Here is an 18,527-nt window from a genome sequence, read left to right on the forward strand (position 1 = left end):
TAATTCCTTGTAAAAAAAAAAAATACAGTCGACACACTAACAATGGGACACCTGATTCCTTGGCATTAAAAGCCTTCTAGTTGGGGCTGGAGAGATTCAGTGGTTAAGAGCACTGGCTGATCTTCCAGAGATCCTGAGTTCAAATCCCAGAAACCACATGGTGACCCACAACCATTTTTTCATGAGATCTGATGCCCTCTTCTGGTGTGTCTGGAGACAGCTACAAATATATATTTTTAAGCCTTCTAGTCTCACCAATGGCATAAACGTTAGATCAAACATTCAGAGGTATTGGCTTACTTTACCTTCCTAACTGCTGAAGGTCTAAGAGATGAATTTTGCTAATTCCCTATTTTTTTCCTGTACTATAAAAACATCTATAGGGACTATACAACTTGGGACTATTAAAAGACCCAATAAATAATTTGGGCAATGTGTGTTACATGTACATGGTGACTCAGGTTAGCCTCCAACTGATAACACACAACCTTGAACTTGTGATCCCTCGGCTTCAACCCAGTGCTGGGATCACGGGCATGTGCTGCCACACCTTGAACTTGTGATCCCTCGGCTTCAACCCAGTGCTGGGATCACGGGCATGTGTTGCCACGCCTGTTTTCTGTGGGCTAATATTAAACCTAGGGCTTTTTGCCATCTCCAGGACCATTTGGAATAAATACAAATGTATTCTGAGAACATATTAGCTGGCAGTTCTCAACCTTTTCTTCCAGAGTCTCAGACACTGGAACATACTATAAGAGACGTGGACAGTGCATTGGTTCTAAGGCAGTCATTTGTAAGACGACTGGCTGTTGTGGCATATACCTTTAACCCCCATACAGAAGACAGGCAGATCTCAGTGAGTCAAGGCCAACCTGGTCTACACGGTAAGATCTTGTCTCAAACCGTTTCTCAATTGTACATCAACTCACCTTAAAATACAGGCCAAAAAATTATTTCATGCCAAGAAGACCATAAAACAACTTAAATATGAAATTCATGACTGTTGATTTCAGGGGTATATTTAATCTCATCTGCAACTAGATTGAGGGTCTGGTGAAAAAGCAAGGGCTAGTGATTCAGAAGAGTACCTTCCAAGGTTTCAATGTACAATCCAGCTTTCCCTACTATCCTAGAGTACCAGTGTCCAGTCAGGTATAAGGTTCATACCTATAATCCCAGAAACCAGTTTACCACAGAGTTTGGGACCCTCTGCTCAGAGCACAGGAGATCTTGGGGTACCAGCTGTGAACAGCCAGCTATGGAGAGCTTTGGGGGCCTCTTGGAAGTAGTCTGACATTGGGCCAGAACAGGGAAGTAAGCCCAGGCAGGAATCTGATTTTGAGATAGAACAAAGAAGGCTTCAGGCAAGAATTAGTGTTCCAAGTGTTAGTGCATGTGTTAAGGCTCCTAATCTTTTATAAATTGGTCCTGTTAAAATTACTTTTGTTTCTTCCTCAGTAGTGTTAAGTTGTTTACTTTCTAATTGTGTTAGTGTGTTGAAACCTGGCATGTCTGTCATCTGTCAATCAGCTTTTGTTTTATTGCCTGTGAGTGTTACAGGACCTAGGTATTCTGCAAAAAGCTTACAAGTACTGGAAGCGAGTCCGGCTTTAAGCCGAAGCAAGAGGGCAATGGGCTTGGTTATTGCTGGCATAGCAGCTTTAATTGCATTAATAGCACCACTGCTTCTGCAATTGCTTTGACACAAGAAGTTAGGCAGCTTCTTCGGATTGATGCCCTTTTATGATGCTATTCAAATTATTGGAGAGGAGGTTCAGAGCAAGAAGCCATCTCGAGTGTCATGCTAAATACTCAAGGATTTGTGTTACTTCTAACATGTACAGTGATAGTCACTGTGATTGGTCTGGAGACCTTGCCTCAGAATATCAACAAACAGACAAACAAACACCATGGCATTGAAACTAAGCTGAGTACTGAAAACACCAGTGTAGTAAAAAAACATTTAGCCCGTCTTGGATTTCCTTCACAGACACAGCCTCCATTTAATAAGCCTTAAGCAGCAGTAGCTGGGCAACTGCCTGCCCTCCATACTGTTAGTATCTACCTCCTATCCCTAACCCAAGTTATTACTTGCTATATTTCATGGGGGCTGCTCTTAGCTCCAATCAGACAGCCCTCTGGACCATGTTCTCTTGGTCTCTAGACCATGGCGGCTGCTCTCCCTTCTCCTCTCCTGCAGACCAATCAAGAATCATTATCTGGAACCCCATGGCCAGCCACACTGTGAGAAACAGGGTTGGAACCTGCTCAGATGAGAGAACTCCTCCTCGAAGGTTTGCCATATTGACCATTATTGTCCTAAGCTCCCACAACCCCAAGCCAAATTTGACACAGAAATCATGCCCTGTTGACAAAAAAGGCTGTAGCAGCTGAATCTGCTCTTGCTTGGTGGAACATGCATAAAGCAGGAACCCAGCTACAGTCAACCCCAGAGCCCTCTACTCTCAAGCAGAGCTCATCAAGAAGGAATTAAACTGCAGACCCTGCAAGTTGCCCTTTCCAAAGAACAGGAGCAAAGTTGGATTGAGGTGTTTAAAAACTACAATTTAATTTAGATTTCTGCCTTTTTTTTTTTTTACCCTATTACCTCTTTCCCTTTCATTTATTTTTATCTTTACTAATTTTATTTTCCTTCAGACAGAGTCTCACAGAGTATCCCTGGCTAACCAGGAACTCACTTTGTAGACCAGGCTGCCCTCCAACCTCTGCCTCCCAGCAGCAGAGGCACACCACACCCAGCTTTACTTTTACGTATTGTTTTACAATACTAAGGATCAAGTCTGGAGCCTTGCTAGCTAGGCAAGAACTGTGCAGCCAAGTCCCAGCCCCATCTCATTAACGAAAACAAGCCAAACCAAACCAGAAATAATGGTGCTTGCCTATAATCTCAAAAAGGCAGTTCTCTGTAAGGCTAGCCTGGTCTACACAGGGAGTCCCGAGAGAGTCAGGACTATGTAGAGAGAAACCCTATCAACACCAACTCCTTAAAGAGAGAGGGGGGGGGGGAGAGAGCCCAAAGTCCCTAACTTTTGATTCAGCCTCCTTTTCTCTGTCCTATGGATTAAGCCTAAGGCCTTGCACGTGACCATTTGCTCTAATGGGAAATGCTACTTGGCTCCTGCCCTTCACTCACCCACACATCCTGCTCATCTCTACGCCACACATCACTGCAAATAGAATCCCAAGTGCAATCATTTTACCTGCAAAATGTCCCATATAGACCTCCACAATAGGAGAAATCCCATTAAGGTGATCACACTTTTCTTTAGGTACCTGAGTCTCTGGGAAAGCTCTATACCAACCATTTCACCATGCAGCAGCTAAGAGCAGTCACACTGTTTACAAGAGCTGTCCCCATCCTACTAGCCTACATCCATGAGGTTAAAAAAAATAAAAGAGATGAGAACTCACATCCCTATAAACAACAAACAAAAAACCCAGATGCAGCACATGTTAAATACCAAAATGGTTAGACATCCCTGGGCAGAGCATGAGATAAATGGCTACAGAAGCCACAGTTTGGTCCTTATCCAAGCAACTTACTATTTGAAGACATGCCGGAAACCTCCAATCTCAGACCTTGCTCACTGCAGAAGAGAGAAAGGAATTTCCCTGGTTACTGATAATTATATAAGAATCCAAGGCTGCCCCCTCCCCAGACACACCCTAAACAGCCCACCCAATTTTCACACAAAACAAGGCTCCACCCTTGACCCAGATAAATCCTCCACCTGAAATCACCATAGGCACACCTACTGGCAAAATCCAAATTGGTCTTTATTCCAATGCACACATTAAACACACACTGAAAGGAATCTTCGTGTTTAATGTGTGCGTCTTCATAGGATTGGCACTGTTTTATCCCCACCTAGACCAGAGGGCAGTGGAGACAGAGTGCCTAGACCATATGCTTGGCCACATCCCACTGGTAGAGGTGACTGCTATGCAAGAAAGGAAGTCTGGTGAGGTCACAGATGCTCCACAACATGCAATAAATGATTGAGTACGGAACACTGAGAATGTGGGCAATAGAGTGAGTGCCCACCATGACACTGAAATGACATTGCAAGACCCATGTGTTCTGTAAGCATTAAATTGTTTGGCTAACTTATTCTGTTTTTTTTTTTTTTTTGAGGGGCTCATACGGCCCAGGTCAGAAACTCCTGGGGCTCCCACCTGTAATTCCAAGCTACTCAAGAAGCTGAGATATGGCTGGGTGGCAGAGAAGGTTACATCACGTGCCCTTAATACCAGCACTGGGGAGGCTGAGGCAGGCAATCTCTGTGAGTTTGAAGCCAGCCTGGTCTACAGAACAAGTTCCAGGGTTACATGGGAAAACCCTTTCTCAGGAAAAACAAAAAAGTTAAAGAAAAAGGAGAAGGAGATGGAGAAGAAACAGGAGGGGCTGGAGTGTCTACAGTTCAAAATGAACCTAGGAAATTTAGCAAGACCCCCATCTTTAAAAAGAGAGAAAGATGCCGGATGGTGGTGGTACATGCTTTTAATCCCAGGGCCCAGGAAACAGGTAGGTGGATCTCTGAGCATTTGATAGCAGCCTGGTCTACAGGATGAGCTCTAAGACAGCCAAGGCCACACAGGAAACCCTATCTTGAAAAAACAGAGATCAATAAATAAAAATAAAGAGAGAGCTAACCCAAACCCGGGTTTTATAGTGGAGAAAGTCGATGCTTGGGTTTGTTTTCTCAGATCTGTCTGGCAACTGTGTATTTTCTGGATGTGTAGGTGGGAGGTAAGAAGACCTAGAGTTGTTAGTTGTTTTCCATACTTAAGATATAAAAAATAGGCACACCTCACGGCTGCAACATATTAACTCATCTGGAGGCAAAGATGTAGAATTCCTCTTTGTTCTTAAATAATTTGCTGCAGATGTATGAGCAGGTAGAAGTGCTGGTTTTCCTGCATTATTCCCCAGCAATCTGGTTCAAAACTGCAGGTATGTATGTCCTAGCTGGATTGACTCACCTTTAATTCCAGTGCTCTAGAAACCAAGGTGAGGAGTTTAGAAATCAGGTGCTTGAGGCCAATCTTGGTGACATACAAATTTCAAGCCTTGGCTGCTTAGAAGCTCAAAGAGATTATTAATTATTAATATAATAATTCACTATTAGCTATTTACCTAGAAAGTCTACCCTTAAGAGGAGAATGGGTACAGGGTAGAAATGGTGTTTTCTTCTTCTTCTTCTTCTTCTTCTTCTTCTTCTTCTTCTTCTTCTTCTTCTTCTTCTTCTTCTTCTTCTTCTTCTTCTTTTAGTCTGGGTAATTTTTGGCTTGGATTTTGTTTTGTTTTGTTTTATTCAACACAGGGTTTTTCTCTGTGTGGCCCTAGCTGTCCTGGAACTCACTCTGTAGACCAGGTTGGCCTCAAATTTACAGAGATCCTCCTACCTTTGCCTCCCATGTGTTGGGATTAAAGGCGTGAGCCTCCACCAGCCAGCAGGGGGGAAATGTTTTAACTGGGCAAGAGCAAAGGAGCAAGTCCAGGTTGGAGTTTTGGGTTCTGGCTTGATTCCAGGACATATTATATTTGGTGTCCATAACGGAGCAGAGGTTCAAGGAATGTACCTGTGGGACAGATGAAGTCCTGAGCAGCCCCACTCACGAGCTATGGCTGTAGTGGCCCTATGCTGTCTGCTTGAGGACCTCAACCATTCCTCTGGGGTAGTACCATGTTCTCTGGGGTACGAGTGGTGCTTGAAATTCACTGAGTGAGCAAAGCAAGCCAAAGGAAGCACCTGGGAAAAGACATCTCTGCCTTGTTCCTAGGTTGCTGCCTGCCCTCAGCAGCCTCATCCAGTGAGATCACAGGCCTCGACTGGGTTTTATCTCCAGTCTCTGCAAACACCTTTTAACCTATTGGCATGCCCACCATGTTAGATGAGGCCCTGACACCCCACCAGTCCCTTAGATCACTACCAAAAGCTTACAGGAGAGAAGGCAGAGATCTAAGAGATGTCCCAGCTGGCAGACCAGCAAAGTACAGATGAAAGAAAGAGACAAAGAAGCTCAGGCAGCTACTGAAAGACCCCCAAATTGGGGAAGCGCTTCACTCTAGTACCAAGAGAACTTGAACCCAAGAACTCACAGAGAGCCTATCTTGCTGCAATCAGGCAAGAGATTTGTTGGTGGGGGGGGAAGAGGGAGAGACCAGAGCTCTGGGGACAACACCTATCTCACGCAGGAGATAGAGGAGTCAACCCTGAACTCAATTAGAGGGACATATTTATAGGGAAAATTACATAGGCAGTTAGCAACGGGCACAGAGCAATTTCATTGGTTTATTCAAATTGGCACACTCTGTCTGCTTTAGACACGATTTAATTCTAGGCTACTCTATTTTGAGGTGCACTGACCTTGTACTTGTTTTTCTCAGGACTGCAGAACCAGACCTTATCGAGTCTAGATGGTCTGGGTTTGGGCCATTTCTTTGAACATGTTACTTGTTCTTAGCCTTGAGACATACTTGTCCTCAAGGCAGGGTCAGTAGGGACAACTTAAAATTTTAACTCTTTCACTGGCAAATGCCAGCTGAAGTTCAGGAGGGTCATTGTGTTAATAGCAAGAAATAGAAACCCACAAGGATAACCAGAAAGCAAGAAAGAAACAGTTAAATGTAAAGGGAAGAAGGGCTGGAGAAGTGACTCAATGAATAGAGTACTAGTGTGAAATGTGCAAAGCCACGGGTTCAATCCCCAGCACACACCGGTATTTCCAGCACTCAGGAAATAGGAACAAGAAGATCAAGGTCATCAGGAACAAGAAAGAAAATAGACTGGGTTAAGACTGCTCAAAAAATAAGAAAAGTAAAAGGAGATAGCTGGATCTAGTCCTCTCCACCTCCACACCAGTTTCATATTTTAAGGCAGATAGTCACCTTGGCCCATGTATGATCACAAATGACTTTAACTCTCCATGCCCTGCAAAACACATTCCCATAAAAAAAAAAAAAAAGTGAGAAATTCTCTACCTCCCACCCATTCAGAAACAATGGCCCAGCCCAGTCCACCCTGCCTTGGCCTAAGGGACTTCCTTGAGTAAACAGTTCTCAGGAGAATCGTAAAATGTGCTGACTGATAGCCAAAGTCCCAGTTAGGATCTTGAGACATATGTTCACTAATCAATAGGGTCAAAGGTCAATATGCTAAGCCAATGAATTTAAATTATAACCTTGCTGATGTAACCTGTACCCCTAAAAAGTATAAAAACTATAACAGCCTTTCAGGGTCACCTCTCCTCTGGATGTAGGCCACCCCAGTGCACTGGACAAATAAACCTCTTGCTTTTTTGCATCAGTTCCCGATCTCTAGTCTCATTCATGGGAGCCTCAAATAGATAATACTCAATTTGGGTCTTACACCCACCCTAAGCAACCAAAATGTAGACTTGTAGAAAGGGTGAAAAGTAACACAAGTGGTTTTCTTTTTCTTTTGGCCTGGAAAGTGTATGTACTGTAGATTGTATATTTTTTAAATATTTTCTGCGACATGTACTATGCCTGGCTCAGGCCTTCAAACTCTAGACGCTGAGCTCCTGCTGGTCTTTAAGGCCTGTTTGTTAAGTCTATGAAACAGTGTGGTCTGACGAGGGCCTGTAGTTTCATTTTGGTTTTGTTGTTTGTTTGTTTGGGGGAAAAGGTCTCACTGTGTATCCCCAACTATCATAAAGACTAAATAAGTGTGTCCAATAATGCAGCAATGCATACAGCTGGTAGATTTAGCAACTTGGTGACTTAGAATGATATTTTTCTAAGATGTGTACTTATGTCCGTTTGTGGATGGATATCCACATGTCAGTACAGGTACCCTCCAAGGTCAGAGCCATTAGAGCCTCTGGCTAGAGCTATAGGCAGCAGGTTGTGAGTCTACAGACATAGGAGCCTGCTGGGAACCCAAGTCCCCTGTAAGAGCAACCATTCTCTCTCACCGTGAGAGTACTCCATTCTCACTGTAAGAGCATTTCATTCCATTCTCACTGTGAGATCACTCCATTCTCTCTCACTGTGAGATCATCCCATTCTCTCTCACTGTGAGAGCACTCCATTCTCACTACTGAGCCTTCTCAGCGGGCCTCCATATGCCCTCCACCTCACCCCAAGAGTGTTGGCAAGAACATTTCATGTCAATTGCCCATTGAGTCTTCAATTTCTCCAAAATAAATTTTAGCCACATGCTTCTTTCTCACAGGGTACATTTGGCTCATGCTGCCTGACTTCGCTCTGCTTCATCTGAGCTGAGCAGTCCCCAAGCAGGGTTTAAAAAACAAATGTCCTCTGGCCAAAAATATTGCAGTAAATATTTAAAAAATATAAAAGTGGGTTTATCTCTTTATCAGCCCTGAGGTCTCACTCCTCAGGCCCAACCCTGATATGTAGCTGCTAGCACCTCTGTCGCTTGGCCCAAATCACCCGGTTCCAGCCACCCCAAGGCCCAACCCTGTCTTCACAACTCCCTTCCCTTGGCGGTCTTCCTCTGCCTGCTTTTCACCTCCCTCCTGGGTGTTTGTTTACCCCAAAACTGAATACCAATAGCTTTTCAAACAGGCTTACATATTCAACTCTCAATCCACAAACCCCCTACACAACAAGATTACATCAAATAGACAAAGATACAAACTGCTCTTCTATATGAGATATTAGACCTGTAAAATCCTTAATGCTCATAGCTATTTAACGCCATCAATCTCACCTGGGTCCAGCTGGTCTTTGTGACTCTCCATGTTGCAATGTCCTTCACACTCCTCCCTGACCTCTCAGACCTCTCTTGTCTCCACCTCCCTCGAACTACCCAGTCACTGGCTTTCCTTTATTTTACTAATTAAAATGGGAAGGTTTGGATGAAGTCACCTCAGGAGTAGTGACTAGGCAGCACTTCTTAGGGAAGTGGAATTAACATTAAAATACAAAAAACTTCAGGACAATCTACAAGGACAATCTTCAGGACAGTCTTTACAAGGTTGACGCTTTGGGTTTAATTTCCCAAACAAACAAAAATTTAAATAAAAAAAAATCCCCCCCAAACCTAATTATTATTACAAATCATTATTTAGACTTGAAGGGTTTGTTTTTTTATGCAGGACACACTCAGTTTTTCTTACCACCCCTAGCTCCACACCCTATGGATGTCTCTGGTCCTTCCATTAATTCAGTAGCCCCAGGATGCTTTCTATTGTTAACAAAAAATGGGGCCTGGGGGTGACGCTCAAAGTGTGCTAACCTAGTTTGTATTAAGCCCTCAGTGTGATCCTTGTTCCCTAATACCACAGAAGGGCACGGTGTACCTGGTGGCTCATGCCTGTAATCCCAGCACCCAGGTAGAATCAAGAGAACTAGAAGTCCAAGGTTATCCTCAGACTATGTGAGTTCAAGGCCAGTCTGGACAATGTAAGCTCCTAACCCCCAACCCCATCCCAAAAGGCATAAAATAGGGCTAGGAATGGTGACCTACACCTGTAATCCCAGCACTTAGGAACCTGAGGCAGGAGGATTATCATATTGATCACAAAAGAATATAAAATGGGTACTTGTATTAGGATACCAAAATCGTGTCTAACATACTCCTAGTACTCTTGTGACTAAGTTGAGAACCTGACTACGCTGGTCTTGTTCACAGATGCTAGTACCACACCTTACATTGAATGGCTCCTTCTATTTCTGAACACGCTAGCCTCTCCTTCCAGTCATGATCATCTGTCATTTTCCTTTAACCCCACACAGTGCACCCCACACAATTTAAAAAATCTATTATTTTATTGTAATTGTGTATAAATGTTGGGAGGGGAACTGTGTGTTTAAGTGTAGGTACCTGTGTGAGTTCTGGGAATAGAACTTGGGTCCTCTGCAAAAGCAGCAAGCACTCTTAACTGCTGAGCTGTCTCTCCAGCCCTATCTACATTGAGAATTTTTCATCCCCTATTGAAAACTTTAAAAACAAACACACCATCAGTAACTCATATCAACCAAGGAATCCAAAAGCCCCAATTTACTTCCAACCTCATTCTTCATCAGGTTCCTTCTGGTTCTATCCTGTTCTTCCCCTTCAATTAAGTTCCTTTCAGCTAAAACAAATAATAAAATCTTCTCTCTCTCTCTCTCTCTCTCTCTCTCTCTCTCTCTCTCTCTCTGTGTGTGTGTGTGTCTGTCTGTCTGTCTCTTTCTCCCTCCCCTTCTCCATCCTTCCCTCCCCCTCCCCTAAAAAAGTTTGTTTAGATTTTGTCATCCTGCTATCCTGGAAGGATGAGCGAGGCTGGAGTTTCAGGGTGGTCAGCACATTATGCCACCAAACATAATTGTTGGGATTCTGTAAACCCCACCCCTCAGTTACCTGGCAGTAGCCAGATACGCTCTGCCTCAGTGACCTAACACTATAAAAGGGGCTGCTTACCCCCTCCTCTCTCTCTTGCCTCTCCAGGCCTCTTGCAGCCTTGCTCTCCCACCCCTACTCCTCCTCTTCCCCTTCCCTTCCCCCCTCCCTCCATGTGCTCATGGCCAGCCTCTACTCCTCTATTCCTCTCTCTCTCTCTCTCTCTGCTTCTACCACCCTATTAACTCTCCCATGACCTGAATAAACTATATTCTGTACTATACTGTTGTGTGGCTGGTCCCTCAGGGGAAAGGGCCCAACATGGGCCCCTCAGAGGCATCCCCTTTTCCCCCAGACCTCACAGCACCTCCATGGGCCATATGCCCCCCCCACTCTCTTCATCCTCCTTTCCCTAACAATAATGACTTCACCTCTTAGTGGAAAGGGAGTCCAAACACCAGAAAAAGAGTTGTCACACAGAACCCAGGTTCTTCACAAAGGTACAAAAGGTAATCAAAATGTTTCAATTATACATGGAAGAACAGCCCAGTCTCTGGGCTGGAGAGTTCAGGGTAGAGGGCTGTGTATGCCAGCCACACCCTACCATAACAGGTAGTTGATAAGTGGGTTATAGGGGCAGGCACCTCAGTTGCTTAACATTCCCTACTCTCCTGCAGCAACCTTCCTTCCTGATGACCCCACCAATATATTGGGTAAACATATAGATCTATGAGCTCCTTTTCTGTTTATAAAACTGAACCTCTCCCTTGATGGAACATGACATCCACGGTGACATGAATTTGTGTTCCCAGGTTGTGATCATTCCTATTTGGCTCGGAATATGCTACCTCTTGTTTCTTTTGCCTCCCCTGTAAAATATAAGGCATTATAATTCACTTTTAGTATAGGGTGTGCTTAGAGAGCTCATGAAAGAGTCACAAATAAGCAAGAGGCAGGAGGCCCCTCCCTCCCCTGGCAGGAAGCCAGTGCTTAATTATCTCAGAATTCTGAAAGTTAGAAAGTTGTAGGGAGTCGGCTCACTGTCCACTATCAAAAACAAATGTCCTTAGTTGGACAGTGGGGGTGCATACATTTAATCCCAGCACGTGGCAGGCAGAGGCAGATCTGTGAGTTCGAAGCCATCCTGGTCTACAGAGAGAGTTCCAGAATAGCCAGAGCTATACAGAGAAACCCAGTCTCAAAAAGGGAGGGGGCTTTCCTGAATTAACAGGATGGGGATTTGGGAAGGGGGCTTGTGGGACATAAAACCATGCCCAGAAATTTGGTAAGGCTTAGGTGACTCCCAGCTCCCTGCCAGACTCCTGACTTGGAACACGTGCCGTGCTTTTCACATAAAGGAAACATGACTCGTGGTCACACAGGCTCAAGACAGAGTTCTCCACGATAAGGGGGTATCTAGAGGCCTTGAGGGCTTAGCCAGCAAGCTTCCCTTCCCAGACATTCTTCCCTGCAAAAGATTTTAATCTCAGGCCCACCCTGAAAGGGGATAGGGTTTTACACATCTACTTTCTGCCATGACAATAAAACTGTGTAGAACCATGAACATCTGCGGTGGGGAGCCATGAAGAAGGATTTGCATACAGAGCCACTGCCTAATCTCCCATAGAAGGCCTCTCTGTGCTTCCAGCCACAATCACCAGCAAGCCTGCATCCACCAAGCCAAGTACTATCCCCACTGGGACAAGCTGGAACCGCCCTCCTCTGCCCCCCCCCCCCCAGGCTAGACACTGTCTCAGCTTAAGGACCCCAGACCTGACTCTGTTCTCTGCTCTTCTGCTACTCCCAGTGGAGCCTGATGTCCATGAGCCTGAGAATCTCACGACCCCCTCCTTGTCGCAGACCCGTGACCCCCTGAGCCAGCGCCCTCTTTTCCATTACGCTCTCCCATCCCCCAGGGCGGTGTCTCAGTGCTTTCCTAAGACCCAGCACAGGTTCCTACAGCAGCCGACCCGGATAAACACAAACTCCCGCATCCTGCCTTCCCAACTATCAGGGCGGGCACAGGCCTACGGTCCTACAGGGGATACACTCGAACTCAAAGATAGTACTCTCCCTGGTGTGACAGCCTATGGGAAAGAGACAGCAGAAATTTCTCACAAGCCGGAACTTTATTTACTTGGTTTGATGTATATGGGTGTTTTTACCTGGCGTGTAAGACTGTGCACCAAAGTATACATCTTGTGCTGTGGCCAGAAGAGGCCTTCCGATTGCTTATGAGCCGTCCTGTGGGTTCTGGGAATTGAGCCCCGTTCATCTGGAAAAGCTCTTACCATCTCTCCTGCCTCTGTATTCAGAAAATTTAAAAAAACCTGTCTTTAGCCAAATCAGCGCGCCAGCCATTTTTGTCTTGTTTCTATGTTGGCATCCCCCTCGGCAGGTCAGCCTGCTTAAAACTGCTTCTCACTAGCCAATCTCAAACCTACTACAGCGCGAGGGGCTTGTTTCCGTGCACCGAGCAGGAACAAGCCGGAAGAGCCCTTGGGAAAAGGGCTCTTAGGAAAGAGACTCCCCAAAGCTTAGAACCAACTGTAGATTACCTGGCTGGGAAAGCTGTTCAGAAGGGGAGAAGGCATCCACACCGGAATGGAACCCAGGAGTTCGGAACACGGGCTCTCATTCTTCCCCATGTTAACAGAAGGCTTCTGCTCTCCCCTGGGTGACTTTGGCGACCTAAGTTCAGCTCTCAGCCATGCCGTGGGTTGCATGCTCCTTAAGGAAGCACGGGGAACATTATTTCTAAAAGCAAACTTTAAGGAACTAACACGTTAAAAAAAAAACCAATTTATTCAGGGGCTCAGGTCCTGAATGGAATGGGGGACACCTTGATTCTTACAGGCTACTGCTGGGGAGAAGCTCCTGCTTCTCAGTCTACTGAAAGAGCTACTACATCTGACCGTTTCAGCTGCCCTTGTGCTATGCCGATTCCACTGTCCTCCCAGGCATCCACGTGCCCTAGGTGGTGCAGCCCTGTTGTGTATTTGAGTTTGAGAGTAGAGTTCCAGATGTTTGCTTTGTTCCTGTCCTGTCCCAATAGGTAACTAACTGTCCCAGAATCATCTGATGGCCCGCCCGCCCACCCATTTCTCATTTCTTCTCTAACTGGAAGCGTTACCTTCATCTTGGGATTAATGCTTGGATATATACAGGTCTATGTCTGAGGTCATTATTTTCCCATGAACTTTTTGCATGTCAAATACCAAAGGTATTATTTTGTTTTGGATTTGTGAGGTAAAGTCCCCTGTATTGCTCAGTGTGACTAAAACTTCTCCTTGCTGTCTTTGCCTCTAGAGAGCTAGAATTAGAGGCAGGTGCTACCGTGCCCAGCTGCCTGTAGGTTATTATTGCTTTTTTTTCAGATATTAAGGGGTCATTACTCATCCCAGTCTGAGGATGCTTAGTGCATGACCTCTGCTTTTTCCTACTATGAACACTGAATACTTCCTTTAAGTCTTTTAACTTTATGGTGATTTTTCATAATTAGGGCAAATTTTTGTTGTTGCTCATATGTGTGGAGATTTTTTTTTTAATGCCTGATTCACATGGCAGCAAGCACCATTACTCACCTAAACCTTCTGGATAACCTCCCCCAGGTTGTTTTGTTTTGTCTAGGAGATGGGGAAGTGCTTTGTTTTTCCAGGACAGGGTTTCTACGAAGCTCTGGCTATGCTGGAACTCACTCTCTTGACCAGACTGGCCTCAGACTCAGACATCCTCCTGCCTCTTCTTCCCAAGTGCTAGAATTAAAGATGTGCACCACCACAACCTGGCTCCTGCACTAGGTTTTTTGAAACAAGGGTCATATAACCCAAGCCAGCCTCAAATTTGCTACATAGATAAGAATGACCTTGAACTCCTGATTCTCTCACTCCCAACCCCCTAAGCCCTGAGATCACAACATGCCACTGTACCTAGCTAAGTGAAGGAAAGAGAGGACATGGCCACTCCGAATTCCGTTGAGAAGAAGGGTTTTATTGTAGATAAGAGTATAGTCAGCAGAGTCTGCAAGAGTCCAGACTGAACTGGGCCATGAGAAGACAGGAAGAGGAAGCCGACCGAGAGGAAGGAAAGAGAGGGGGTGGCACAGAAAGGAGGGAGCCAAAGACCAAGAGAGCACCTGGCCACTGCAAATTTATATAGGAAGGAAAAGCTGAGAGAAATGAACTGAAGCCCCCCACTCCAAATTTCCTACCCACACCCTCCCACCCCTCCACCCCACAAGAGAGATTTAGGGGCTGGGTAAGCGCAGGGAGGAGCTACAGGTACTGAGTGAACACTGTCTCTGGTTTCTTTGAGACCTGACACTTCAGTATCAAGTTTTAAATTCTCCCTTCATTTGGATCTGTGCTGCCCTTTGTTTTGGGTTTTTGAGACAAGGTTTCTCTGTGTAGCCGTGGCTATACTGGAACTCTCTCTCTCTGGAGACCAGGCTGGCCTTAAACTCACAGATGTCCCACTGCCTCTGTCTCCCAAGAGCTGGGATCAAAGGTATATGCCACTATATCAGGGCTCTCTGATGCTTTGTAATATTTGCCAAGAGCTTGTCTTCCTTTCAAGGATTTTGAAATTACTGGCCTCTATTTCCCTGATCATCTTCCATGGGCTGGTCAGTACCACAACAGAAGAGGAGAGAGTGTCCATGTGTGATACCCCTGCCAACCTAGAAAAAGCAGCAGGCCTTCTCATCAACCAAGTGACTGGATTCTCTGGATGCCCTGTATGTGAAGGCTGCCTCATTCAGGTTTCTCCTGCTGTGATAAAGACCAAGAACAACTTGCAGAGGAGACAGGATTTGTTTCAGCTTCCAACTTTCAGTCACACTCCATCACTGAGGGAAGTCAGGGCAGAAACAGACATGGAAGCCAAGGAGAAATCTGCTCATTAGCCTGCTTCTGGTTTGCTCAGTTTGTTTTCTGGGGTGTGTGGCTTTGTCCACAATTGGCTCAACTCTCCAACCTCAGACACCAGTCAAGAAAATGCCCTACAGATTTGTCTACAGGCCAATCCCATAGCGACATTTTCTTGATTCAGATTTCTATTTCTCAGATGGCCTTACCTTGTGTGACATTGACATAAGACTAGCCAGCAACTAACAATCAGATCCTTGGGCTGTGAGCTGTACCAGTATTCCCTCCATGATCAGGGGTGTGGAGTTGGGAAACACCAAGCAATTTACCAGAAAACAAACCAAGTAAGGCATGGTAGCACACACCTGTCCTTCCAAGACTGGGAGGGTGAGAGCTATGGCAGTCTCAAGACCCTGCTTCAAAAATTCAATAGCTGGCATTGGGAGCTTACTAAGTACAGCACAAGGTTTAGTTTGTCCAATCTGCACATCTGTAGGCAGCAGACAGCTGTGCTTCCATGAAGAATAGCAGGCCTGCAGAGAGCCGCCTGTATGCTCTGAAGGACGTGGAGTAGGGGATGTAAGAAGTGTAGGCTGTGTGGGATGAATATTCCCAGAACCCTAGTCCTAGCTGCCTGGAAGCCAGTCTTCTCCTAGCAGACTTCAGATAAGATGTAGAACTCTCTGTTCTTCCTGCACCATGTCATGCTTTATAATAATTAATAATAATAATAATAATAATAATAATAGCCTAAAACTGTAAGCCAGCCCCAATTAAACGTTGTCCTTATAAGAGTAGCCTTGGTCATGGTGTCCACAGCAGTAAACCCCCAACACGCCCTACTTCTATTTCTAACTCTTTGCTTTGTATGCTGGAGAAAATTGGCCAGCTCCCTGTTCCTATGCCTTCCTTGCCATTATGGACTTCCCTTGTAGAGATGCAAAAGAAAGGAACTTTCCTTTCCACGTGTTCTTTGCTTACTATCAAAGTGGGGGGTTTGTTGCTCTCTTGGTTTAAAAACTTTTTTAGACTTACTTATTTTATATGAGTGCTTTGCCTATATGTATGTCTGTGTACTACATACATGCTTGGTGCCTAAAGAGGTCAGAAGAAAACATCATATCCCCTGGTACAGGGGTTACAGGCAGTTGTGAACCCTCATGTGGATGCTGGGAATCAAGCCCCGGTCCTTGACAAGCAATAAGTGCCCTTAACCACTGAGCCAACTCCTTGCCCTGGTCACATTTTTTTAATTAATTAATTAAATATAAGTACACTGTCACTGTCTTCAGACACACCAGAAGAGGACATTAGATCTCATTACAGATGGCTGTGATCTACCATGTGGTTGCTGGGATTTGAACTCGGGACCTTTGGGAGAGCAGTCAGTGCTCTTAACCACTGAACCATCTCTCCAGCCCAGCCCTACAGTTTTTATCATAACAGAAAAAATAACTAATTCACAGGAGCTCCTGGGACCAAATTCAGGCTGTCAGGCTTTTACTCACTGAGACATCTTCAAAGCTCCAAATAAGTATGTGTGTGTCTGTGTGTGTGCATATGGTCCACATGCTGGTGCATGTGAAGCAGCAGGGGAGGGTGTGTGATCCTTCAGAGTGGAATTACATGCATTTGAGCTCCAGTCCTCATGACTACACAGCAAGCCTCTGAACCACTGAGCCACCTCGCCACCCCCTAGAAACATTAGTTTGGTTTTGGTTTTTGAGACAGGGTTTCTTTGTGTAGCCCTGGCTGTCCTGGAACTCACTCTGTAGACCACCAGGAGGACCTCAAACTCACCGAGATCCTCCTGCCTCTGCCTCCTGAGAGCTAGAATCCCACTGTTCAGCCAGGATATTTAACTTTAAGATTGCTGTTCAAGCTGCTGACTTGGCTTTCATTCTACAAATTGTTTAATGGCTTGTGGCTTGAGATTAGACAAATTTCCCGATAATTTTCGAAATGACTTTAACATACTTCTGCCATTTCATGCCATTTCTGCATGCAAGGCAGCTTTCTCAGCACGGGCAATTATAAAATTAAAATATGGACCAAGCTCTGAAAAACAGTCTCTCTCCTGCAGCATCAAATACTCAGCCAAGATTGAATCAATTTCTAAGTAATAATTACTCATTCTATGCATGGGTACCTACCATGTTGCATATCCACTGTGTGGGTTTTGAGGATCAAACTCAGCTCACAATACTTAACAGAAACCCACGGAGTCATCTTGACAGCCCAGAATTTCTTTATGTAAATGAATGTGCACATGTATTTGCCGATACGTACATTAGAAATGTCCTTGGTAAAATGTTTAAGTTAGATATATAGCAAACATTGTTAAACTACTTTATGACTTATTGTCTGTAATGTTGTAAAAACCTATTTTGTGTGTCCATATATGTGTGGGCGTTCTGGGAATATTCATCCCACACAGCCTACACTTCTTACATCCCCTACTCCATGTCCTTCAGAGCATACAGGCGGTTCTCTGCAGGCCTGCTATTCTTCATGGAAGCACAGCTGTCTGCTGCCTACAGATGTGCAGATTGGACAAACTAAACCTTGTACTGTACTTAGTAAGCTCCCAATGCCAGCTATTGAATTTTTGAAGCAGGGTCTCGAGACTGCCATAGCTCTCACCCTCCCAGTCTTGGAAGGACGGGTTTGTTTTCTGTTTGGCTTTCGGTTTTAAGGCAGGGTCTCAAGCAGCCCAGGCTGATCAGAACTCACTGTGTTTCTGATGAGCTTGAACTCCTGGTCTTCCTAAATGCTGGGATTAGAGGCTTGGGGCAACACAACTCATCATGTGGTGCTTGAGGGCTGAACCCCGGGCTTCCTGAATGCTAGGCAAGCTCTCTACTCACCCTCTGAGCCACATTCCCAATCCCTTGGAGGTGCTATTATTTTGGCTGGCCTGGATCTCACCATTTGGTCCACTTAGGCCTCGACCTCATAGCACTCCCCTATTTTTTGAGTCCTGGGATTACAAACATGAACCACCAACATGTTATTTTAATCCTTTGTTTTAGTCCCAAATAAAACTTGTCTTTCTTTGAAGATGCTCAATCAAAAACAGTTAGGTACCCTACGTCTCCCACTACACAGAGATGTTACTAAGCAGAGGGAGGCAGCAGGAAGCTAATGCATACCCTAAAGCCTAAGAAATAATTTTTTAAGCCAGGAAGTAGAGTTAATATTAATCAGCAATAGTTAGTAAGCAGTATGGGTTAGAAACTTAACACTTTCTTTTTAGATAAACCCAAAACCTCGAGCAGGGCTAACACGTGGCAGTTTTTTACGGATAGAGTGAAACACACAT

At 45.0% G+C, this 18,527-nt stretch overlaps 1 protein-coding gene across 1 annotated transcript in view; it reads right to left on the bottom strand.

Annotated features, from left to right (window-relative positions):
* LOC308428318 (double homeobox protein B-like) overlaps positions 1-8,757 on the bottom strand; it is a gene marked incomplete at both ends in the record, with an annotated part of 42,898 nt that extends 34,141 nt beyond the window's left edge. Inside the window, one exon of the mRNA XM_080926737.1 lies at positions 8,727-8,757. Within this exon, the coding sequence (XP_080782863.1) occupies positions 8,727-8,757 (31 nt within the window). The remainder of the gene's footprint in view (positions 1-8,726) is intronic.
* Positions 8,758-18,527: the final 9,770 nt, after the last annotated feature.

Source organism: Micromys minutus (assembly GCF_963924665.1).
Source record: "Micromys minutus genome assembly, chromosome: 12".
Lineage (NCBI taxonomy): Eukaryota > Metazoa > Chordata > Mammalia > Rodentia > Muridae > Micromys > Micromys minutus.